The following is a 26,260-nucleotide window of genomic DNA, read 5'->3' on the forward strand; positions in this document are numbered from 1 at the left end:
CAACCTTCAATCTTTAAAAGATTTTGTGCTTTCTTTGTGGCGTTCCCAATGAAAGGCTATGACCAAAGCTGCAGGGCTCGGTAAGAACATCTTTGAGTATTTTGCTTACAAGCTGTATTTTTAAAAACCTACCCTGTTGTTCAGTTTTACTTTAATTTTATTGCATTGCTGTATTTCATTATAAAACTCCATCATCTTCTAAGACAGACAAGATTTTTTCATGCTAATATTTATTTTAAAGCTAGAATACTTAATGTCCATCGACCTTCCAATTTCTTTCAAATTTCATTACTTTAAACTGAAATAATGACACATACTAATGAGTAAGTTTACATGGATATATTTTTTTTAAAAAAGCAAATTTCTGTAGAACAGAAGTCCACCCCACGCCTCCCCTGGAGCTGAGCTAGGAACCAGAGCATCAGCATCTGCCCAACCCCAAGCAAAACGTCGTCCTGCGACTGCTCCCAGAGCGCGGTTCCACACAGACCCACGCCCTGCCGCGGCACGGGAGCCCACCCGGAGCTCCAGCAGGACTCCGGCACTTCATGCCCCATCCCAGAGCTAGACGGCCCACAGTGCTGTAAACAAAATACATCAGCACACCAATCTGGTTATTTTAAGGCAGTCTGAATGACAGCTATGCAAAAATTCAGCATTTTATTAAGTACCCAGATACATTGAAAACTGGGAAAAACTAAGTATTTCTCAGTGCTAAGCCTTTTGCATGGTTTTAAGCTTCACACTGCTGCAGCGTTAGCTCTTCTTCCTCTTGCTCTTGGGAAGCAGTTGATTGATTTCTGGCATTCCAGGCAGATGCAACTTTCTTTTGTTAACTCTCAGATCCAGAAGACTGCCACTGGAAAAAAAAAAAAAAAAAAATGGAAAATTGGGTTTTGAAGATGCTCTAAACACAGCAAATTCTGAAGGGTGTATTAAAGCGCTGTAAGCAGTACGTGGGCACACAGATATGTGTGTTACTGGTGATGGTGAAGAGAAATACTGCTCTGTCTTCTTGTTCAAAGAAGATGACAGCACCCAAGAGCCATCCCGCTCACCCTGAGCCTGCAGGGACAGGGGAGTGGCAGTGCCTCTCCTCCCGTCACCAGGGACTGCTTTGGAGCAGTTAAGGGGCGGCAGCAACCTTTCAAATTCCTTGTCCATAAATGAGAAGAGCCTCTGGTGCTGATGAAACCATGATTACGTTCTATCAGAAAAGGTTGACTTGAAACAGAGTCATCCTCAGCAGCACAGCCACCGAGGAAAAGGACAAGTGGTTTTGGTCACGGTTACCCAAGAAGGAAACAGGCTCTCTTTGCCAGAGGCTCTTCTCGTTTATGGACAAAGAATTTTCCACTGGAAACTCAAAGAAGTGTTTTCTTTTTAGTCATAGAGTTAATTTTAAAGAAAAAAAAATTGTTAAACCAGCCATATTTAAATTAAGCAGCTCATTTCCATCACCCAGCCTTGAAACTTTAAATTCCATGTAGTGTTGACATGAAAGATATTGCTCATCCATCAATAGCTATTACTAATTAAGCATTCCTTATAATTGCACTCTTTTTTTTTTTTACCATTTGCTAGGATGAAACCATCCTGCAGGGACTATTCATTTGGCTTAAACTGGGAATTCACAACTGAAAACAACAATGGAAAACTCTCAAATGCCAAAGTCCATGTCTCTGTTGACTGCCACAAGACAGATACTAAAAGAGACTAACAGGAACGACTTGTATTTCAGAGCTCAGTTCAGCACCACACTGGAAACAGAGCTCCTGCCTCTGAGACCATTAACCACGTCCAGGAAGGTCAGCACAAATCCCAACACCATCAGGTTTAGTCTGTCCTGCCGGAGACAGCGGTGTGATTAAACACACGTACCTGCAGAGCACAGGAGGAAGAGATGATGCATATGCATCACCCTATCCAACCCGCCCTGGTCCTCAGCGCTACAAACCTTACACGTGTGATTTCCATAATGCATGACGGCCGAAGGCCAAGGCCTTCCCCTCCCAGCTGCACCCTCCGCTCCCCGGTTTCCATCCCCTGCACCCACCAGTGGAGAGGATCACTCATTTTAACCTAGAAGCAGCTAAGGTTTTAAAAGTTAATGAAACCAGATATTAACAGAACCTCTTTCTATGTGTCACCTTTTTCTCTGCTGTTCACAATTTTGCATTATTTAAATTCAAGGCAAATGCTGAGGCTGAGTTTTGTGAAATCTCCGATTACAGTAACACACCGCCAAAGGCAGTCCCACGCCGAACCAAAACGCACAGGCTAACTGATGAAAGGATTCATAAACAGCTACACAGATGTTTTACGAGTGCCATGATACAAATATTTTTTTTTCATTTAAATTAAGCTCTAAAGCAGCCATTTTCAACCAAACCCAAGGGATCTGTTGTGCTTTGTATCCACTGTACCCAGCTCTTGTACATGGGCTGTATCTTCCATTCTAGGTCAAGGAGAATTTGCCCATCTCCATCCGGCTCTGCAGTTGTATGACAGCAAAGGATAATTAACCTCGACAGTTAGGTCGTTATCAGCCACTGGTGAATGACACTGGAGCAGCATGCTCCTTTGGGACAGAGTAAGACATGGAAGCGACACACTAACCCTCCTCCAGAGCACGTGGCTTTGGCCACTGGTGAATGAAGGATCCCAAGCTGGGTGGACAACCTCATTAAGAATCAACAATCACCTCTTAATCCCCTTTGCTCTTCCCACCCCAGGGCTCTGCTGGCTCATTACATCCTCCAAACCAGCTGGAGCCCTTCAGCTGCAACCACTTGGTACCCAGCGGCCATGGCCTTGACATGGAGTTTCCCCCCAACAAGACACCTCCCCAGGTGTACTGCTCCCAACCGCCACAGTAAATTAATCTTAACCGTCCTTTTAATGACAGCAATAGCAAAGCAAATTAACACTAGGAGACTGTGGAATCCTCACCACCGAGCATCTACATCAACCCATTAAATAAAGGCCCAGCAGCCCCTCTCCCACCATTGCATGTACAGGATTTATGAAGATTTATTAAGAGTTCCCAAACTCCATCTGATATTATTTTTACTATAGTTACAAGGAATACAAATGACTGCACCTGCAAAGCTTTAGACAGAAAAATATTTTCTTATTCATCCGACACCTCTGTGGGTTTGTCTTGACCTGAACTTAAGCATGCCACATGTCAGCTAACACCTTCAGACAAGAACACACATATCCTCAAGGTCTGGGGAAAAACAAGGAGTATTGCCAATCCCAACTACTCTAGAAAGTGTAATATAGACCCCAAAATGACACAGAAAATTAATTTTATCTTTGTCTTCTAAAATCAATCTCCAGATCGTTTTCTCTATAAGTTTTCCACTCCATCAGTGGTTGCACACTGCAGACACATGCTCATCTCGTTGGCCCAGCTCCCTTCTTTGGTAGGCAGCCTCCTCCACTGCTCCATCTGGAGCAGAGGGCCCTTCCTACAGAGCAGCACTTTTTTTTGAACCTAGTGACTTGACTTACTCTCCTGAAGTGCAAAGGGTACAAGATTAAAAACAAAAACAAACAAACAAATCTTTTGATTACAAAATATGTAGTCATTCACAAAAATATGATTCAGAGATTTGCACTTCTTCCCAAACCATCACTAAGCAGACTGATACTGTCATCTGCAGACACAAAAATGGGTTAAACAAGCAATTGTTGCCTGGAGGTTTTGTTTAATAAGGCAATTTCTGAACGGAGGGTCCTTGTCAGTGTAATACTAAATGCTCATCAAGTCATGAACCTGCAAAGTCTTAGGCATGCATATAATCCGGTATGTCAGTCACATACTGGAGTCAAGAAAGCTATGCAGATATATAGCTGTTGCCAGGAGCAGGTCACTTATGATTCACATTTTTATGCCTTACCTATTAACACTTACCTGCACAAAGATGCTTGCTCAGGATCAGGAACGTAAGTTATATCTGATGGATTAAAACCTTACTCTGTTTCTGAACTGGAATTTAAAGCCACTTGTCTGCCAATAAAAATTAAGTCACCAACAGCACAGACTAATAAGTATGGTTCATGGGGAAAAACAGGCAACGATTCGGGTATACCTATTCAACTCAAGGAATGGGAGGCAGAAACCATAGAAAAAAAGACCTGGTTGAAATGGCTGAAGGACTTGGTTTGTGGAGCCAGACAGGGCTGAAGTAAATGCGCTCTTCTGCAAGCAGCAAGTCAACACTCAGGGATCAAGTGACAAATGAATCTGGTTAATTAATACACAGTATCTTGCTAATGTGGGACTGCTGCTTAAATAGTCTCCAGAAAGTTAAGAGTTAAAGGTCATTTTGATTGAGTTAGGGATGTTCTTCACCCAAAGAAGAAGGAAGTCAACTACTTCAATAACTAACTACAGAAGAGCAAAGGAGCATTTAACTCCAAACTGTCTTACAGCAGAATACTTTAAAAGCATATGGAAAAAGCATCTCTCCACTGCATGGCTGAAAAGACACACTGAACTAGGACAAAAATGAGTGTGTTCTGATCTTGGGAATGCTTTCTGTACCCAGGAGCTTTCTTTTTAAGAATGAAGGCAGTATTCAGAAGCCTTCCGAGCTCTGCACAGCATTGTTAGGCATTTCAGAAGGTCTGAGCATCACAGGCAGAGGAAGGTACTCAGTGGCACTGTGTCCATGCTGCAGAGACTCTGGCACGGCACAGCCAGTGCCCAAACCCGACTGGGACACCCGTGGCAAGCAGAAGGGACCAGTTGTGGCACAGCGTGGCAAGGAGCCCACGCCGCAGCGTGTCCTGCGCCTCGGGAAGCTCCTGGGAGCCCCACAGCCCCTCCTCACACATCTCCTTGAGCAATAAGGACACAAGACTGATTACTTCAGGGGTTTTAAAATAGACTCAACTTTGTGTTAGGTTCATTTTAATTAGGGTAAGAACATTTCTGTACTCCTAGACTTTGATCCACTGGTCGCGTGGCATAGTGCCACCAATATTAAAAACACAAAGTAAATGTACTTGACCTTCTACAGAAACGTGCAAATGTTAGTACTTTGGTAAATCAGATCCCTTCCCACATCTTATGGTGCATTTTGTAACAATGAGGTTTGCTTGCCCAGGGACAAGAAGATCCTGACTACACTCTACACAGTCACTTATCCCCACCTTGGGTCAAGTCAGGTACAGAGAAGTTGCAATGACATTTCTAGCACCCTGCCTTACCTTAGGGATGAAGTTGTTTCTCACAACACCAAAGTACACTTTCAAGTAGGCAGGGATCTTGAATTGCAACAGTGCACAATTCAGGACTGATTGTCCTTTTTGTCCCTTTTTTTTTTACATTCATTTTCTCCACACAACAGAGTCATATAGGAAATATATCCACCAGGTATCATTTTCAGAATTTCATTAAACGCTCTACAGAAAATCTGCAACTATATTTAGGAGTTAAACTGAGCCATGAGTGAACGGCAAAGTCACTATAACAGCCTTTCATCAAACCCCACATTAATTTTTAGGCATTCAGATCTGATACTGCCCAAGGAACTGACCAAAACCTGCAGTTAAGTTGGCATCATCAATCACCTTTTGACATCTGCATCAGAGAACCGTGACACCTTTCATAAGTGCTCACCAAGTGGTTACTGAGAGTCTGAAGGGCTGCCTCAATTTCATCAGATACAGAGTGATACAAACTTATGCCATCCCAACTATATTATTCCACAGTCACTGGTTTTGTTACTTAACAGGTAAGAAAAAACAAGACAATAAATGCTTTTGAAAGCTCAGAGAACACTGAAATTGTGCTTAAGTAAGTTTCAGGAAAGGAAAGACGTCTTCCTAAAAATGAACTCCAAATTGCCACTAAAATATCCCTACACTGCTCCATTTGTGCACTTCTGCAAACAGATAGCAAAGATGTCATATACAAATACCTGGGTTTATTTTTGAGTATTATCTTCTAATCTGTGTCAAAATGAGACAATTAGTAGAAATGAAAAAAGACTCTAGGGAGTTTATATAATGTCTCAATTTTCATTAAAATCTTAAAAAATACTATTTATTCTAAATGCAGAATATGAATGTTTAGTGCTTCTTTATTAGATCTGTCAGGTCAATGAAAATGCTCAACAAAACACCATTCCACTGAAAAAGGCATAATAGCCTGGTTCAGGACTTCCTCTGTTCACGAGTCTCTCGCTGTCTCCTAGGACACAACTGCACCTAGAGAAGCTGGTACGGTCAGACCCACTTCAGCTTAACACCCGAACAGACGAGAAGGCTGCTCCCAGAAATCGAAGCTACAGATTTCAATCGAGACCCAGCCGTTCCATCTCACTTTTGACATTTTTTCATCTGTTCAGGGCACATAAAGGGTCAGCATGAGTTTTAAGCTTGTTTTACAGATCTAATTCTCTTTCAGAGACCTTCAGTCCGCAACTGTACAAAACCTGCAACTCTCCCGCTAAGAACACTGGCAAAAACAAAAAGCTCACAAAATGGGCAGTGGAAAAACCCAGCCCTGCTCATGTCTCCCAATAGCACCACAGAGACCACCCCGGGTTCCAGGCAGGAACACTGAACGGAGTGTTCCCTCTGGCCCAACCACGTGCTGGGCACCCCCACACCGGCTGGGCACACCCCAGAGGATGCTCACTGCTCCCCCCGGGGAGGGAGGGAGGAGGGGAGTTAAAAAGCAGTGATCATTCCCTCTCCCAGGAATGCACTCCCTGAACGAAGGAAATCGAAATTATTGAGCCACACTTTCACTCCTGAGCAAAGAGCAGACTGTTCTTATTCCTTCCACTGAAGCTTTAGTTTGAATTTAGCCCTTCCAGAGACACAAGAAACCCCAAATCCAAACTGTGGAAAAGCACAAAAGGTAGGTATTTTTTAGAAGGACTGAAAATCATATTTGACAAAAATGAGTCACTTAGATAAAGTGTCAGCTAACAAAACAATCCTGCTTTGAAGGATCACACTCTGGAACAATATTGGCTTGTCCTTTAGTATGTAAAACTAAGAGCAATAATAAGGATTCGCATCTAAAATACAAGGAAAGTATAAAGACGTATTTTCTCCATGATCACACCTGTATCTAAATGAAGACCCTTTCCCTTGGTCTTGCTCTGCAGGGAGCCTCAGCCAGTTCCATCACTAGACCCATCACCAGAGAGGGCACCTACGTACCTCAAAAGTGAGATTCTGTAGGGCAGCACACAGTAACGCTTTGAAATGTTCAGCCCTCGCGCTCCAATATCACATAATGCCATTTGGGATTTCCAGACACTAAAATACATAAAAGTCTGAATATGGACTATTTAAAAGTATTCTCATCAGTACAAAATGTGCACTTGAGCCTAAGCTACACACGGACCATCACTACATGTTTCAAGTTTCAGCAAGAAACTTCAAACAGCTAATGAAAAGGCATATCTAGCCCAGGAATTCAAGTTGGCTGTTAGCTACAGGCTTTCGTGCTACATGGAAAAACCTACTTCTGATAATACTCAACCACTGGCAAACGTTTAATGTACTCCAGAGGCAAGGCAGCAATATAACTCAAAGCTGATAGTTTAAGTATCTGGAAGGCTAAACTAGAACACAACATACTGCAAAGATAAACAACATTCAAACTACCAATTTTGCTAATGTGTCACTTCACAAAGAGCATTCACCAGCAGCTGCACCTTCCCCTCCATTTTTGGTTTTTTGTTTGTTTTTGAGAATTTGCAAAATACAACTACCCTTGCAAGAATAAATTATTTAGGACACAGAACGAAGCAAAAATCTCATTTAGTTTAAGGCTAGCTTTACTGTTTTGTATTCTGCCCATCTCTGGCTTTGATGCCTGCATTTTTCCAGAGCAGAATGGTAATTACCTTATGTTCAAAAGTGTATTAAAACACAAAGCCAAAAACTGGAGCTTCTATATCACTTGGTTCTCTTGTTTTGCAAATATCTGGTTATTAACTCATAAAATTAAAGTAAGAGAGATTATATCCTTCTGGCATAACCCAGCTTTTATAAAACCTGAGCTGGTTATGAAAGATACCATCTGTCTGTTCTTTGGTACGCTGGTCTGGGCCTCCCCATGGCACGTTTGCCAAAGCAGAGCCCTTGTCTGACCTGCCGTGCCCCTCAGCATCCCGCAGGACACCGCTCTGCAACAAACTGAAAGAGGAACTTCCGTGAAAGTGCAGCTCTGCTTTTCTTAACATTCTCCTGCACTTATCAACCTGGCCAAGGTTTATTACCACTCAACATAAACAAACCCACTGAATGACTGAGAAGTTTCCTGGGTGAAGGAAATTATCACAGGTACAAATGATTTTGCTATGGATACATATCATAACTAACGTTAACATCCATTACTGCTAGGCAGAAACGCTCCATTAACGAACTCTAGTACTGTTTTCATTATTGACATTCCCATTTCTTTTTCCACTAAAGAACATGTTTTTCCAACTCATGCAAGAAGGCACCGATGCCAAACCCTTAAGCCATAGCATATTATCTCCTGTACTGCAGAGAAAATTCTGCCAATTGGCATCTCCAGAATGGAGCTCAGGGAGTACGAAAAAAGAATAGACAATAATCTGATTGTACCATCACCAAAATTAATTGCAAATCACTCTCTGCTGATAAAAAAACTATAGTGCACCATCTGCAAGTTTGGAGCTGACAGTCTCCAAAGATATGGAAAATATGACTGGGAAGGTGAAGACTGTTAGCCTTGCCATTCACTTTTACAAAATTTCTCAAAAATACTTTTAAACTGGATGTTTTTAACATGTATGGTAGACTAGCTACTACCTACAAATTTAAAACTAGATGTAATATATAGATAAGTCATATATTCCAGGCACTACATGGATAATTAAAATCTCATCAAAAGTATGTTAATTATCCTCCTACAGGAAGCACAGAATCATCAAAACCTAAGTTTTCCCTCAATAAAAGAGGCTGCAATTAATTCTTATAGAAAATAATGAGGAAGTATACAGTTCCCCGTGGTAATTAATTACAGTTCTACCATTAAGTGCAAGCTTGTTTTAAAAATATATACCTCTTGCTACCATTATTCATGCTGGTGCTGTTGCAGAACAACTCACTCCATGGCTGTGATCTCCCGGAGAGTTGCTGAGGAGAGGGGCTCTGAAGAGAAGGATAGCGGTGGGGAACCCTTCTGAAAACATCAAAAAACTCGCGACAAAACCGCCAGCGGAGAAGGCAGAAGCCCAGGGAAGAGGGAGAGCCTCAAGCCGCCTCCCCCTGAGCGGGAAGAGTGAGCTGGGAACAGGGCAGCGGGGACTCAGAGTGGGCAGAGCCTGGAGTGACGACACCCAACAGCCCTCACGTACAAGAGCAGCCTCCGGGGAGCACGAGCGACCAGGAGTGCGGCAACAGGACGGGCAAACAGGGCACGGCGTGGCAGAAGGGCTTCAGCAATCAAGGATAACAAGAAATGTTTCTATAAGTATGCCAACAGCAAAAGAAAGACCAGGGAGAGCCTCCATCCCCTGCTAGACACAGGAGGAAACATGGTAACAAGTGATGAGGAAAAGGCTGAGGTGCTTAATGCCTTCTTTGCCTCAGTCTTTAATAACAAGACTAGTTGTACTGAGGGAATCCAGCCTCCTCAGCCAGAAGACAGAGACTGGGAGAACGACCCCCCCTGCAATCTAGGAGGAGATAGTCAGTGACCTGCTGCATCACAGACACACACAAGTCTATGGGTCCGGATGGGATACACCCGAGGGTGCTGAAGGAGCTGGCTGGGGTGCTCGCCAAGCCACTCTCCATCATTTACCAGCAGTCCTGGCTGACCGGGGAGATTGGAAATCAGCCAGTGTGATGCCCATATATAAGAAGGGTTGGAAGGATGATCTGGGAAATTACAGGCCTGTCAGCTGGACGTCGGTGCCCGGGAAGCTGACGGAGCAGCTCATCCTGAGTACCATCACACAACACATGCAGGACAACCAGATGATCAGTCCGTCAGCATGGGTTTATGAAAGGCAGGTCCTGCTTGACAAACCTGATCTCCTTCTACGACAGGGTGACCTGCTTATTGGATGAGGGAAAGGCTGTGGATGTTGTTTACCTTGACTTTAGGAAAGCCTTTGACACCATTTCCCACAGCATTCTCCTGGTGAAACTGACTGCTCGTGGCTTGGATGGGCACATGCTTTGTTGGGTAAAATACTGGCTGGATGGCCGGGCCCAAAGAGTTGTGGTGAGCGGAGTTAAGTCCAGTTGGTGCCTGTACTTGGCACTGGTGAGGCCGCACCTCGATGACTGTGTTCAGTTTTGGGCCCCTCACTACAAAAAGGACATTGAATTACTCGAGTATGTCCAGAGAAGGGCAACAAAGCTGGTGCAGGGTCTGGAGCACATGTCGTACGAGGAGCGGCTGAGGGAACTGGGGGTGTTTAGTCTGGAGAAGAGGAGGCTGAGGGGAGACCTCATCGCCCTCTACAACTAGCTGAAAGGAGGTTGCAGAGAGATGGGGATGAGTCTCTTTAATGAAGTAACAAGCGACAGGACAAGAGGGAATGGCCTCAAGTTGCACCAGGGAAGGTTTAGACTGGATATTAGGAAGCATTTCTTCCCAGAAGGGGTTGTTGGGCATTGGAATGGGCTGCCCAGGGCAGTGGTGGAGTCCCCATCCCTGGAGGTGTTGACATAGCGCTGAGGGATATGGTGTAGTTGGGAATGGTCAGTGTTAGGTTAATGGTTGGACTAGATTATCTTCAAGGTCTTTTCCAACCTTGATGATTCTGTGATTCTGTGACTGCTTCCAAGCCCTTGCACAAATCAGCAGAGCCCCACAACACCCACAGGGCACAACTTCCAGCCGCAGTCACTCCACATACTCTGAAGCTGAACTGACTGGGTACACCTTCATGCCAATGTTTGCATCCCAGTAAAGCCCATCACTGGCTTTAAAAGCAAAAGCACACAAGCTGATCACACCAACCAGCACTGGACACCCTCACATCTTCACGCTCATCAGGTGAAATAATTTTAACAGGTACAGTTTGAAAAACTGGAAGTGGTTTCAACCAGATGTTTTTAGGTTGCTATGAAGTCCCGGTGTGCCACGGATAAAGCAGGATGCTTGCTATGTCAGCCACGAGAACAGACATTCACGTGGTGATCTGCTGTCAGCCTCGTGAACCACCACTCCACGCAGCGCACCACTGTGGGACAGACAAGTTCTCCTTCCTCCTCTTAAGGCTGGCCAACAAAACTGCTTCTGGCAGCATACGCCACATGCCATTCTTCCACATAACCAGAAAAATGTGTTCCTGACCTTCACCTGCAAGCACAAGCAGGAATCAAGTCCTTCAACAGACCTTCTGAAAGCCGCCTCCTCTACACTTGGGGTTTCCAGCCCTCCCAGGTAAACACCCCAGTCCTGACAAAGGGAGCACCTGTAATTTCTGTTACAGTTTGAGTTGACTAGTGTTCTTCCTAAATCTAAGCTCCTCCAAAAATTAACCAGGTGTATTAATTCTACAATACTGATGTGGCATTTAGTCCCAAATCATCTAACAAAACCCTGTGTTACTCAATAGCCTTCTTAGACCAGTGATCCGAATTTCGTTACAGCTGCAGTTCTAGTTTCTTTGCTTGGGGGCCTAAAATTTACAGCTCAGAAACTTTCCATAGCCCTGTTTCTTCCACTTTTTCAATCCAGACTGATTTTAACAAAACATCTTAAGACCTGACCAGGTGAATTTTTCCCATTCAAACAAGTAGCAAAGCAGACAAACAGTACAGACTGAATTGCAATTTTAGAAGAATATACACATTTAATATTCTAACTCAGGGCAGGTACAGAAGTACAATGAAGGTAAAGCACTTATTAAAAACAATTAAAAAATATGAAAAATATTCTGTTGGATAGCCAGGAACAGCAATGCTACCCATTCCCTGCCAGGTGAACATCTGCCAGCCCCATGAAGGAGCCACACTGCTCGCCCCTGGAGCACATCCTGCTGCGACCAGCCCTGGCCAGGCTATCACAGAGCTGCAGCACAATCCCCCTCAGCAGGAGTTAGCACAGACACAATGAGCAGGGAACCAGGAGCACAGGAAACATGGCCAAAAGTACCTGTCCTGCAATCTAGACATCACCTCAAAGTGTTCATAGACTGCGAGAGAGAACGAGCTCAGAAGCATTTGCAGCAACTGATAACAACAGACATTACCAAGCTCCCTAAATTCAATAAACTCCCAGCTGCGAGCAAGAGGAAATCAAGAAACTTCTTTTAACCTTCTGTCGCCATCCTCACTTCCTGACTGCTGTCCAGCTACTGTCCCTCCTACCCCAGTTCCCACCAAGTCAGCCAGAGGCAGCTGTGGTAGCACCAGCAGCAGCCTCACCACGTGCCCACAGCCACAGACAGAGGCACATACATTACAACTCTCTCCTGCAGCTGCCAGGGGCAGCTCTCGGTTGTCTTGGCCTCTCCACTCATGACTTTCACCCCTCTCCAAACAGAAGAGGACACACTCAATGGGACAGACACCCATTTTTTCCATGTCCTGCTGTGCATTTTCACACCCCAAGCATGTAGTCAAGACAAGACAGGGAGCTGCAAGTTGCTGGCTCCCTCGCTCACGAGTTCTCCAGCTCTGGTAGCCAGAGCTCCACCTTTCCTGTTTTGATCACAATTCAGAGCCACAAATCCTTATGGATTGGCTTTTATTCAGGAGCCCAATTCCTAGCAATCCAACTCACTGAGAAATAGCCAGCTGAGATATAATACTTCAGAAGTAATTGATAATTACGCAATGAGGTGGTTACCAAGGACTTTAGATGATCCCTGATCTCATGATCCCTGACCCCTGTTTATCAGGGTCATGCATAAATCTTGTAACGGATCTAAAAGTATCTGTATAGGGTAGCTGTGGCTGCTTAGTCTTTGATACATGGCAGCAGCACCAGAAGATCATCACCCGTGGAGCAGAGACCAGTACCTGCGATACGTACAACCAAGTATTTTTTACTTTACTGCCCATCTCAAGGAGTCACTTGCAGGTACTAAAAATAAAGCGCACTTGTGAGCGTCTTTCCAGCAAACACTGCTCACCTTCCCAAAGTGAGGCCTCCCTCTACAACAAAGCCTTTCTGACTACTTTCTGGTTTTCCAGTGGCGCACTCCACCACTGACCTCTGACACCACTGTAATCAAGGCCTTATCAGTGCTTCCATTAAAGCTCCTTAAAATCCATTAGGTTACCTAAACACACATTTTAAGAGTTTCAAATGTTACTTCTGTCATTAATCATGAATTTTAAGAGCTGTCACAATCTATTGACCACATATGTATGTAATGGATAATAGAGAACATTCGGTCATAAATACTCTTCAAAAAGCAGACTATGAGAATTAAATGCAGTATGGTTCTCATCACGCCCCTGAGATCAACTACCAAATTGGACATGGTATCTGAAGACAGATCCCAGATCAAGCCGGTTTCAGCTGCAAGGGTAAACTGTACTACTTTTGCAGACTCCACCAGTCTTTATTTCCGTTTCTTTCTATAACTACAGAGCTTTTCAGCCGATCTAACACTAAGCTATTCCAAATTTCACTATAACTGCCCACCTCCAGCACCCGCATAGATCCCCATATTTCCTCTCCATCTTCATGTATTTCATTTGGTTCAGGAGTCCTTGGACGGTTTCTTAGTACTTCTTTGTACACCACCTTGCACAGCTAGACCCAAATTCTAAATATTGCCACTACACAATAGAAGGCGATTTCTGGTTTTAAGAAATAAGATGTTAAGATTTCAAAAACAGGAAAGTACTCTTCTCTCTTCTTGTCTACTTTGAGGAGAAGTAAATCAAAACAGATGCTGAAATTGTTCACTTGACAGAGACGTAGGAGAAACTGACAACAATATAACTTTAAATACAACACACGATCAGATTCTTTTAATTTTTCACAAAAATCAGTTCCCTCATTTTTTTCCTTTTTTAAAAATAAATATTCATAATCAAATATACCTTAGAACAATGATTTTCAACTAGTCATCTGTGGATCCTTGGAGCACCCAGGCATTATTTTCCAAGGATCCAAAAACACTGACCAAATTTGTCTCCCACAACTGTGGAGATTCTTCAAGAACCTGACTTTTCAGAGGCATTTGCAGAAAACACGCAGGATTCCACAAACTGGAAATTACTGACCTAAATCAGTCGCAATGACTTTACCACTCATATATTCTGCTTACTTGTCAGAGGATGCTGAACATGCTTCAGGCCCTTGCAGATCTCTCAAAATGTCTGAACAGGAGCTGAAGGGGAAAATAAAACCAGTTGTAAGTTACTTTAGCAACACCTGCAGCAAAGTAGAGCTCTACTTCGCAAAGGCAGTACAATCCATAGAGTAGACTGAACCCTCCACACAGCACTGGCAATGAGAAATCACTTCAATCAACAGCACAGTCCAGAAAGCTTTGTCTCTGCATCACATCATTTTCAGAGTTATTACTGGGTCTCATTTTCATTATTTAACACACATGACAATTCTCTCTGTTCATGTCTGCTTGTTGGTAGCTACAATAGCTTTATATTCACAGGCACCAGACAATTTTGCCAGAGAGGATGTGCAAGATACTTCAGTGGGTAAAGTACAAATACAACATTTCAAAGAGTAAAGCACTTTCAACCTCAAAACTCAAGGCTTAAGTGTGAGCTCACATTTTGACAAAAAAACGCAAATCAACATCAAAGAAAAAACCTTCACATGGAAATTGTTAGTGACAAAAATCCAAACTGCCAAGACTGTCGGCGCATCCAGATAAAAGCCAAGTGAAACTTTGCCAGCCACCACAGTAACTCATCACACGAACGGAGGTGGCTCATGCCGAGCTGCTTGAAGCAAGTTTGCCTTGTCAAACCTTCTGAGGAAAAGGCACAACTAGAAAAGAGATGAAAGCATACACTGCACAGGGTCATAACAATCTTCAGCTTCTATCTACCCCTGAAGTAAAATGGTTTTGTTCTGTGGCTTGATCACGTATTCTGAAAAGAATACAACTGACCATTGAAAGATGTATTTTATAAAGCTACTTATTTCTTAATTAAAATAATTAATTTAAAACTGTAATGGATGCTTTTCTTAGAAAAGGGAAAAAACTTTTTTAAAAAAAACTTACTTGAAAAGATTATTTAGTTTTTCATCTTCACACAATTCGACATTCTAACATGACAAGGAAAATATTTATTTTCTAAGCCAGTATTTATATACTTACAGTACGGAACACAATAGGTCAAACTCAGTACCAGTGCTGGGCAGGTGAGAAGCTTCAATATAAAGGATTTAGGATGGTAGCTCAAAATAAATAAATTAATTAATAAGAACCACCCTACATCATGAGTGTTATGGCAATAAACTACCAACCTGGCTAACAATGGAATTGAGCAACTCCACAAAATCTTTATGTTTATTCTGTTTCTTTTAAACACTTAGGCCTATATAAAATTTAAACATATCTTTTAAGCTTTCTTGTAGCGAAGAGTTGTTTGATGCTCACTGGACTAGGGGCTAAGCACCCAGCTGCAAAGCTGAGAAACAGCTCCATCACAAAATCAGGGTTCACAACAGCTCCTAAAGGAACCTGTCTCATGTGCCTCCTCGAGGCACTAATGTGACATGGGTGCTTACCAGCTGTGCCCTCAGCAATAATGGAGCAGAATTTGGCTTGCTACATCTGTATGTATTTTACAGTAGTCACAGAGGCTACTTAAATCAGGGCGTTGTTAAATTCAGCTATCACTATTGCATCAACTTCGGAAGAATCCATGTGTGCGTAGACATATGCACGCGTGCACATACACACGTATTTAATCAACTACAAGTATGAGCTGTGCCGTCAGTCAGATCTCTTCACATGCTCAAAGTAAAAAAAAAAAAAAAATACACAGATTACTTCAGCCTGTATTTTAAATGATAAGAAAATTTTGTCAAATTTCAATAAAATCTGAATTAAATGAACACAATACGCTGGTCAATTATTGACAACTTTCATTGTAGACTCTGTGATATAAACTATTGCAAAGTTCTCAAGTATATGCCAAATTGCAGGGTTACAGAAGTCAACTAAAAAGTCAGAAAATGTTTTCTAAAAACTATCTTTCAAAAAGATGCCCGTCAGCTCCAACAGTCTCTATGTTATTGCAGAATTTACATAACAAACTATGTTACACAAACATCTGGGAGATTTTAGTGTAAACTATGGGACAGCAGTTGGATACCAGTTCTCTTGGATTTACTTTAAAGGTTTCACAATAAAATTAATCCCCTGTTTGTTAGAGGAGAGCAGACATAAATTGTAAAGATACATCCCTCAAGCCAGAACTTTATACACAGATATCAGTGTATTTACATGTTTGTTCAAAACACATATTAAGGAAAACAGCCCAAAAATACTCATTCTCACAGGACAGATTCCAGCATGGCAAAGCAGAGTCCTGATAATACAGACTGCTGCTGAAGTTTACAAATGGTATTTCTGCCAGAAAAAAACAGTTTTAACAAACAACATGTCTCATACTAGAGAGGCTGTCTTTGTCTAGAAGACCCACGTAGTGATTTTACTGGGCAGTTTTCAAAGGCAGAGCCACATTGCCAGTCCCCGGGACAGGGGAAGGCGAGAGCTGCTCGCTGTGCGGGTACCACGGCCGCTGCCCGCTTTTGCCATCCCAGCACTGTTTGTGCTGGCTGGAGACCACTCTGTGCAAACACACGGTGAACAGCGCTCCTTACCACGAACTGCAGGTGACTGACTGTGCACCATCTCTGTTGGAGAGTCACAAATTAAAAAGCAAGAACCGCTTTGCACACAACTTCCACGTCCCAGGTGCAGGACAGAAGTCTAACATCTTGACTCATTACCTCGTTCACAGATTTTTGAGAACAGGAGTCAGAAGTTCACCAAACACTTAATAGTCATAACATATGGCATAATTACAGAGAAGATAATAATTCAAACGGGAGAAGGAGACACCAGCCAGCGTGTCCTTGTACTGGGAATGGAGCAGCACTTCCACCATCGGAATGTGCCCGACGTGGAGCCAGGGCTGAGCCGCAGAGATCTCCACACCCTCAGTGTAACACACCAGAAAACACCAGCTCCTAGCACACACTGGAAATCACATGCAAACACAGCCCCTTTTTTTAAAAAAAAAAAAGCTTTTCTTAAATAAATTAATAAATGGCATGCAACTTGTATAAGGTGGCAGGATTTTTTTCATCCGTTACCATTTTGTCTCCTCCTGTTTCCTGTTCCCCTCTCTGCAGTGAGATTCACCAGATGTTTCTGCAGTGATGAGTACAGAATCATCAACAGGATTTCAAGGGGGAAAAACACCACCAGATTGGATTAGAGAAACCTTTAACATATGTACATTTAGTCATAACGATAAAAAGGAAAAAGATACCAGAAATATACACAAAGCACTAGTGCCATATGGAGAAAATTATTTTGAAACAAAATGGATTTAAAAGTTTTGTGTGCAATTTTAGAAACTCTTCAATGATTCCCCAAGAACTTTCATGAACTGTTGATAAATTACAACATTACCCAACAAAATAATTTTAATATGGAAACAAAGACACCTGAAATTAAAAGCAGTGACTGTGTTTATAGGGAAAAATGTTTTATCCCTACACCGACCAGCAATACCTCTGCTTACAGTAACTGGAAGAGAAGCCAGCACAGCCCAAGCCCCAGCGCCACGCGTGAGTGCTGGGGTGGAGGCGAGGAAGCCCCAGGACACGGTCAATGGCAGCACAAGGGTCACCGTGGCTTCCTTAAAGCATGAGCTAAACAGGGCTACGTCTTGGCAAGGCAGCTGTCTGCTGGACCCGTTACCGAGCTTGCCTCTTCCCATGGCCTGGGCTCAGGCAACCGTTTAAATTTTTTATTTCAGCACCAAATCAAATACAAAATGTTCAAATGAAAAACATGGTAAAACATGCTATAAAACAATGGTGGATGGGGAAAGTTTTGAAGTCCAGCATTTTTTTTTGACTATCAAAACCATAAGGCCATCAAAAACTCATTTTCAGCACGCAAACTGGATGCCCAAGGAATGAGTTATTATCATACTTCTAAATCCTACTCCGATGTTCCAGTTACATTTAAAAAAAGAGGGGGAGGAGGACAAGGGGCTATTTGTGTGCTTTTAGTCTCCTAAAATAGAAAGAGAACAGGTTTGATGCCTGAACATGATGTACTTCCTTGCCTTGAAAAATGTAGCATTATTATCATTTATCACTGTTTGTCACAAGCAAACAATAAAAGTGAAAAAATCTGGCTAACACTCAGAACAATAATGCAAGTTCATAACTTGCATGTGTAATTCAGTCTGTGACTACCAAATGATTTTAAAACCGAGCACAAAATGTACCACAGTGAGTTCCCACCTTAGCCTATACGTGTAGATGTGAGTAGGCTATCAACTCAAGAGTAACCCAAGTCCCCCAGCGAACCAAATCAGCTCTTAGGCTCTACTTGCATTCAGAGACTGAGGATATACGTGACATAACTGTACAAAACCAAGCTGCAGGGTTATGAATTTTTCAACTGTAGCTAAAAAGCCCCTTGTTTCTGAATTTCTTCAAATAATCCCTTGTTCCAAACCAGTCACTCAACAAAACAGTTCTCTGCATCTAGTCTCTGTTAAATATCAATTTCTTTTACAAAGACCAAGCAATTGCTCAATTTTGAGTTGAAGTAATTATATACCTTTGTTTCACATGCAGGGGAAAAGAATTGTTTGAAAATTAAAAAAAACCCTTAAATATGGCAGTTGAAAAACAATTATCAAAAAACATTTTTAACTAAGCAAAAGAAATTCTGACCACCAACTGAATTCATATTTTAAAATAAATCTTTTTTCCCCCTGAAGAAAACTCCTAAGCTCTTCTTATCATTGAATGATTAGCCCTTAAACTGAAGAAAATTAATTAAATAAAAAGAAACAGCTACCTCATTATGTTGTTTCTATAAATTTTTGTCTAGGGGACCCAAAGACATCACAGAATTTCAAATAGTTTTGTTAATTTCTTCAGTATTTTCTGTCTTTTTGATGCCCCATAGATATCTACCTACACTGAAGCCAGACAAAGCAAAACACATCTTCAGACTTTTATTCAGACTCCAAATCCAACACAATTTCCCACAAGAGGTTTTCTGTCCTTTTCTGTAATAAAGGTCATTATTCTATCTTAAGATTTTACATATCCGTTCCAGATGAGTAAATCTGTATGGCAAAACCATTAAAAGTTATGAAACATAACTGCTCAAGATGCCACAGGCTGACAGACAAGGTGACAGGGTGTGAAGAGCTTTCATTTCCTGCACTTCTTTGTGTCTCCACAGTAAGAAAAGTGCAGCTCCAGTGACTCGGGCAATTCCCCAACTCTGCCTCACTCTTCCACAGGACTAGTTTCTTCTGAGCACTTATAGACAACCAACCAAGAGTAAACTATTCCTTTCTTGACCATCATTTGGATTTGACTTCCACCCACTTCCCCCCCGCCTTTTTTTTGTTGTTAAGATAAACACACCACCTTAAAATAGAGAGAAAAAAGCTGACGTAAGTGTGAAGAACACATCTTGTTCTAAAAATGAAGGGAGCAAATGTCTCTTTGAATTTGTTTATTTTAAGGCAGATTAAGTTCCTTCTTGGCTTCACGGTGAACAGCCAGGGTCCTTTAATCAGGCCATCTTGCTGTGCATGATGTACTTAGCTTTGGCACATGCATTCTGCATTTTTTTCCTCAATGCTGCCATCAGAAACAAGCTGCAGCCTGTCTCGTTTTACCAATGTCATTTGAAGGTGAATGCCCAGTTGCAAAGAGTGAAGGAAAATGGTTTTCTCCACCTTGCAATCCTGCTTCCACTTTGACTTGCCTGTGATAAATAGTATGATCTTGGTGCTGAGGTGGCTGCAAGTCCTGTGTAACAACCCTTTACCATAAAGTCTTCCTGGCTTCCCAGTACCTTCCCAAACCATGCACCCCTGGCACCCCGAGCATGGCTTCACCTTCCTGTCTTTAGAGGACAGCAGGTTTGCTGGTCTTAGACCTTCCCCAGGACTCCCCCAGAAAGCTCTCATCTATACTAAACCTTACACAGGTTCTACTGTTTTTCTTGACTCTTTCCAGACTTTCTGCGGCCTTCCCTGCAGCTCCAGAGCATGTCATTAAGGCTCTGCCTTTAGAAAAGGAAAAGACCTGCTGGATCTACCTTACCTGCTTTCCTTAGGAGTGTGCCGACAGTTGGGCCATCCAGGCTAACGCACTAGAGAGCACTGGTGTACCATCACTTCTGTTTTCAGGGCTCAAAGACATGCAGACCCCATGGCTCTAGACTAGGGACTGATGTCCTCCCAGATACATGTCGTATATCATCACTTTTCATATCTGAGGTCATCAGCTGTTACCGTTTGAAATAACTTCTCCGGACTGTCTCCACCATGCCTCACAGTTCTTGGCTATTTGTTGTGGCTCACAGTTTTTGGAAGAAAGGTATCAATCGGCAGCATAGCAGAGAAGTGTCATCATCCTTCCACAATGAACCCGTATTTGAGGCCAAAAATCAAAGATAAAACACTCCTAACATTGTAATATATATCATCTCTGAGTCAAAGGAGTTCAAGATTTATTAACTTGAAAATGTACTAAAGAACTGAAAAAAGCAGTTATTCCCGTGATCAACGCATTTTCATATACTTCTCTCATTTCACAGTGATGGCCAGCCTCGGGATCAGGACAATGCTTTCTTTAAACTCAGACTGAAGCAACTGCCAGGGAAGAGCTTACACAGCTTTTTCAACCGCTCTGTCCTGTCAACGGTGTCTTTGACAAATTGATGCCTACTGAGAGGTTTTCAGAGGATTGCTGCCATCCAGTGAACTCCAGACTAACTGAAGCACAACTCCCTATTTCTACCTCTTCTTCTGCTGATGAACGAAAGCCCAAATTCTGCAATGCACATAAATCCAAGAATAAGTGACCAGCTAAATCCAGATCTTAGATCCCGATCAAGAGCCAAAAAGCCCCACTTATTGCAAATAAGGTCCCTTACTTGGGCATGAATCTCAGCAGGCAGACACTGCAGTTGCTCTGAGTTTTCCAACAAGAGAGATTGATACGAGCTGCAGATATAGCACTTTGCCACCCGGATTTCAAAATTAAGTCACCGTGTTTCAGCGTACACCTTAATACCTCAGACAAAGGCAACAATATATACCATCTACTGTTGCAAGTCTTCCACTCTAGTCATCAAGAACTGACATTTTTTTCTAACACAAAGTTTTAAAGAAAAATAATTTGGTTTAAAAACTGATTATCCCCATTATATAAAATCCTTTTAATAGAATATTTCCTCTGCATAGTTCATTAACTGGCTTATCATTGTCCCACCTAGTTTCTTTTCTAATTTTCCTATTGTTTAAGTAGTTGCACAAAATTTGGCTTCAGTCCCAGAAAGTAAAAACGCAACGGGACTATTTATCTGGAGCACTAAAGCTCTATGAAAGCTTTATGTATGACTTCATAGCTTCAAAAAACTATCCTCTAAAAGCCATGGCTTTGTTTCAGTATTTATCTGTTATACACATTTTGCTCTCTTGGTGGGATCATCAATTTATGAAGAGACCAAACATGTTTGGGTCAACGGCACAGCCTCCATGCATGGCCTGTACCTTTTTCCCAGCAGGCGTAAAATTTGAATTTTATCAATTAAAGTATCAACTTTTGAATAATATCAGTACCTCAGTGATTATTGTATAAGGTATGAATTTCTAATATTGACCAAATGCTCCCTTAGCAAATATTGATATGAGATCGACAAAAAACAGAAGGTCTTATGAAGGAGAAAACATAAGAATCGTTAATTTACTGGCATCATCTTTTTACAGAGCAACCATTTCAACTATCCAACTTCAAGATTGTTTTGTTATATTCTATATGCTGCTCAAAAATCCTAATTTTCTTTCAATCCATCATAACATCAGCCCTCCATTTAGAAGTGCTCTCTTCATAAAAACACAGCACGCAGATTTGGATTTCCAAATATATTTCAAGTTTTGACATTTCAATGTGAAAAACATTTACCCTTGTCAAAGGATATCCTCTTATTATCAGAAATAAAATACAAGCCTTCAGAAAATCATTACTTGGTACAATAGCACAATGCTACTTAAACTCTCAAAATCTAAATCATTCTTTTTTGATTCGTGCTATATTTATTTCACTACAATTAACAAAACATTAACCCTATGGCAACCACAGAGTGGCAAAACACATCTCTCATTCAGTTTATCTGACTACATCTACTTTTTACAATCCCTGCAGATCTTGCCACAATCCAGGTCCATTCTGATTATACCAGAAATGTGTGAGCAGCATACTGGGTGCGTGAGCCGCAGCTGAACACCCAGAGCTCTGCAGCCTGAAGCCAGTCCATGGACACGGCAGAACCTGACAGGTCTCAAAGGGCCAAAGACCTGGGTATTGCACCGCCACCTCAGAGCTGCTGTTTTTTCAGAGCAGCTATCAGGAACAGAAACAGTAAAGATGAAAAACACATTTAATTCTTTTTTATAAGCGTTCCTCCACATCAGTCTTTGGGGAGGGGTGATCCCTGTAACCTCTGTTTGTTTCCTAGAAAACACACTGAATTGTTCTTCAGAAAGGTACAGGTTGGCACAGAGAACACTGTGGTCAAACGAGAGGGGCTGTCCATGCATCACAAGGGATCTCCTGTCACTTCAGCTAAGCTTTCACTGTATTATTATCGCTGTTTTTACCTCTCTGAGCAGAGTATAAAACCAGGGGTTTGGATGTAAAGGATGAGAATCTACAGCGTGTAATGCCCTAAGGCACGCCCCAGAGCCCAACTGCCCATCAGCTGAGTCTAATACACAATAGGGGGGAAGGGGTGACGAAAAAAAAAAAGCACCCCCAAAAAAACACTCAAAAAACCCCCCAAAAGCCCCACCACTTTGTTGAACTTCTTGACCAGTGCAGTAGCTAGCTTCCAAGGTTAAGCAAACTGCCCTATATTTAAAGAAAAATAAACAGAAACCATACCACACATACAAACCAGGGGATATGCACAAAGTAGGAAAGTGAAGAGAAAATCCCAGAGAGATTCTGAAAAAACAATTCTGTGCAGACTCTAGTAATTCTGTTCCTGTTCCACAGGAGCTGAATTTAAGAGTAAACCACAGGGAGCTATTAAGTATGTTTTTTTTAGAAGAAGGTCCAAATATCTGCGATACATACCCACTGGTCTGTACAAGTGAGAGATTCTGTGTTTGATTCAAGAAGTCTATGGAAATATTTCATTTGGAGAGCAAATGCATAAAAAGAATAAACAACTCTGCTTTGAGCCAGACATAATGCAAACAAATGCACACTTTCCAACAAAATCTGGCAACTTGGTTCATGAAAGCACATTCAGATCATTAGTAACTGCCCTGTGCTAATATCCTTCAGCAAACTTTCTTACAGTCTCTTAGACACACTTTCATCCAGACTTTAAGGTGATATACACAAGCCTGTAGACAGAAAAAGGTAAAGAATAAAAGTTTAATTTTTATGTCAAAGGCCATGGGGAGAATCATTCATAACGTCATTCACACATAAAATTGGCAGTGAAACAGAGATTTAATGATACTTTAGATGAGCTAAATCAAGCCCTTTCTACCTCCCAAGAACTTACTCTGTAAGATTAAAATTCCAAGTTTCCAAGGTCCTTAATGCCAAAAGGTTAATTTTCAATCAAAAAAAAAAAATTAAGTAAAATAGGGAAGAACAGGAACACCTCGTTTAAACTCTGGATGAAGACCTAAGCTGAAGGCATTTATTTTGTGGAGCCAAAATAACAATCGGAGCTTGAGGGCAACCGCAGCAGCAGGCACCATGAGGATGAAGCAGGTCCATCTATCATCTGTGCGCCTGGCACACGTGCGAGCTTGCACAGATCTGCAAGAGTTGGCCTTGCAGTCGCCCTGGGGGAAAGCTTCTGCCTGGGTTCCTGCCCGCCAACACTATCCAAACCAAACGTCAGGATCCAGGCGCTTCCCCAGAACTGCCCGTCAGCGGCAGAGCAGCCACGGCCCAAGCTGCAAACTGGAAAGCTGAGGCTTCAGGCACACAAAACCAGTCTCCAGAACAAAGCCACAGGGCCAGTTTCTTCCCGTCTAAGTGAGCACTGAAGAGTTGTTTTCCCTGGCCCATTTCATCTTTCAGTACAGATCCTGAGCCGAGCAGCTTCAAACAGAGACGGTCACAACCCAGAGCCATGCAACCTGCAAGAGCCTTTTAGGAGGTGAATCTCCAGTTTAGGGCTTAGTTCTTGGTCCATTTCTAAAAGGGCTTCAGTGCTTAAAATCAGGAGGGCTCTGGCTGTGAATCACAAGGCAGCACTGCTAAGCCAGGCGCCTGCACGCTGCCAAGGGCAGGATTCAGACACTCTGGTCTGTGGTGTCCGCTGCTAAGTCCTTAGAACTCGCCGCTCGGCATGCTGCTTCATGCAAAGCCAATTCTGACACCCTTAATTCTTAAGATTTAAGAGGAGAGGCTGAGAGAGCTGGGACTGTTTAGCCTTCTGCAGAGAAGGCTCAAGGCGATTTACCAATGTGCAGCAATACCTGATGGGAGGGAGCAAAGACAACAGTCTATTCTCAGTGGTGTCCAGTGACCGAACAAGAGACAACGGGCACAGACTGAAACACAGGAATTCCCACAAAATATAAGAAAAAGCCTTTGTACTGTGGGGATGGTCAAACGCCACAGTAGGTTGCCCAGGGAGGGTACGGACTCTCCATCCCTGGAGATACTAAAACCAGCCTGGACACAGTCCTGAGCAGCCTGCTCCAGAGAGGGTCACCCAGCCTCTGTGATTCAGTGTGTCCTGCTGAGACCTGTGGATTCTGCTCTGAAGACCACAGACTTGAAAATAAGATATTCAAATATCGGGTATTACAACGTGCAAGTCTCTTCATCAGTCCAGCACACTGAACCCTATCTTAAAAGATAAAGAAATTTCTTTACTTAAAAGTACAGAAATTACTGAGATAACAGTTACCAGCATCACAGGGAAGGAAAAGCTATCATCATTTGCATGACATCCTGAGAAACTTAGATAAAACTAGTACCTCAGTAATCTTAATAGGTTTGTTACACATTAAACAGCAAATACAATGAAATGCTGTATTTATTGATTTTACAGTAACAATTCAGGCAGAAAGACACGTACAGCAAAGAGGGGAAAGGCCACCAGGAGGGAAACGATTTTACTGGTATATAACACAGGCTTGAAGCCAAACAAAAATGTAGTGATATTTTTAAACAGCAACAAAGACCCTTTCTGCCTCCACATAAGTGATCTGCCCAGCCAGCATATTGCTGTTTACAGACAAATATTTACTATATGCTCCCATTTAGCTCAAGTAAATGGAAACAGGCAGCAAAGCCTGATCATATAAAACAAAGACATTTAACATTTGATGCTCTCTAATCCCCCGAGTTGATCTCCTCTTTCCTAGGTCTTCCTAGGCTTTCATTCACTGTTTAATATTTACCTTTGTGAAAGGCTACATCTTTAACCCCCATGTTGACTTTTAAAACCTCTTTGTGAGCCAAAATGAATTTGGAAAAACTTGTTTCTGTTAAACTTTTCAACAACTAAATTGTTCTTTTAATAAACGATGATGAAGCCAAGCAGTATATTATTCTCAATATTTGCAGAACAAGGAGGAAGAAGCACATACTATGGGTGTAATGGGTGGGAAATTAAGAAATGTCTCTCCTAGCTCAGCTGTCGACCTTCACCTACTTCCTCTGATTATCTCCCACTTCTAAACATAGGAAACTTTTTTCTTCCTAGTAATGCAGACCCACAAAGGGTGCCTTCTCCTCTCACTTCTGTCGTCAACAAGATAGCAAGATTATTTTCAAGACTAGCTCTCTTGCTTTTAGTCACATATCAAAAAACGGTTATTTGGTATTTGTTTTCAATGACTTTTTCACTTTTCCTCCATAAACTGGGGCCACAGCAACCAGCATTGCAGTAGGAGGCTTATCCAAGTATTCATCGTTGTCACCTTTGACAACTGATCAGCAGTAGATAGCAAATTATGATTCATGAAGTAAAGATCTTGGATACAAACACTACCTTCAAAAACTAGATAGATCTTATCAGCATTAACAGCT

The 26,260-nt window shown here is 42.2% G+C and overlaps 1 protein-coding gene across 4 annotated transcripts in view; it reads right to left on the reverse strand.

Moving 5' to 3' along the window:
• Positions 1-324: 324 nt before the first annotated feature.
• The window catches only part of RAD18 (RAD18 E3 ubiquitin protein ligase), a 61,218-nt gene continuing 35,282 nt past the window's right edge, over positions 325-26,260 (reverse strand). Inside the window, exons 12-14 of one of the 4 annotated variants that reach the window (XM_074836191.1) lie at positions 14,256-14,318; positions 9,071-9,190; positions 325-859 (exon numbers count right to left, since the gene is read on the reverse strand). In XM_074836191.1, coding sequence (XP_074692292.1) covers positions 757-859; positions 9,071-9,190; positions 14,256-14,318 — 286 coding nt within the window. In that variant the 3' untranslated portion in view covers positions 325-756. Of the gene's footprint in view, positions 860-9,070; positions 9,191-10,029; positions 10,327-14,255; positions 14,319-26,260 lie in introns of those variants that run through there. The other 3 variants (XM_074836193.1, XM_074836194.1, XM_074836195.1) reach the window with 3 other exon arrangements.

This window comes from Strix aluco, chromosome 11 (genome assembly GCF_031877795.1).
Source record: "Strix aluco isolate bStrAlu1 chromosome 11, bStrAlu1.hap1, whole genome shotgun sequence".
Lineage (NCBI taxonomy): Eukaryota > Metazoa > Chordata > Aves > Strigiformes > Strigidae > Strix > Strix aluco.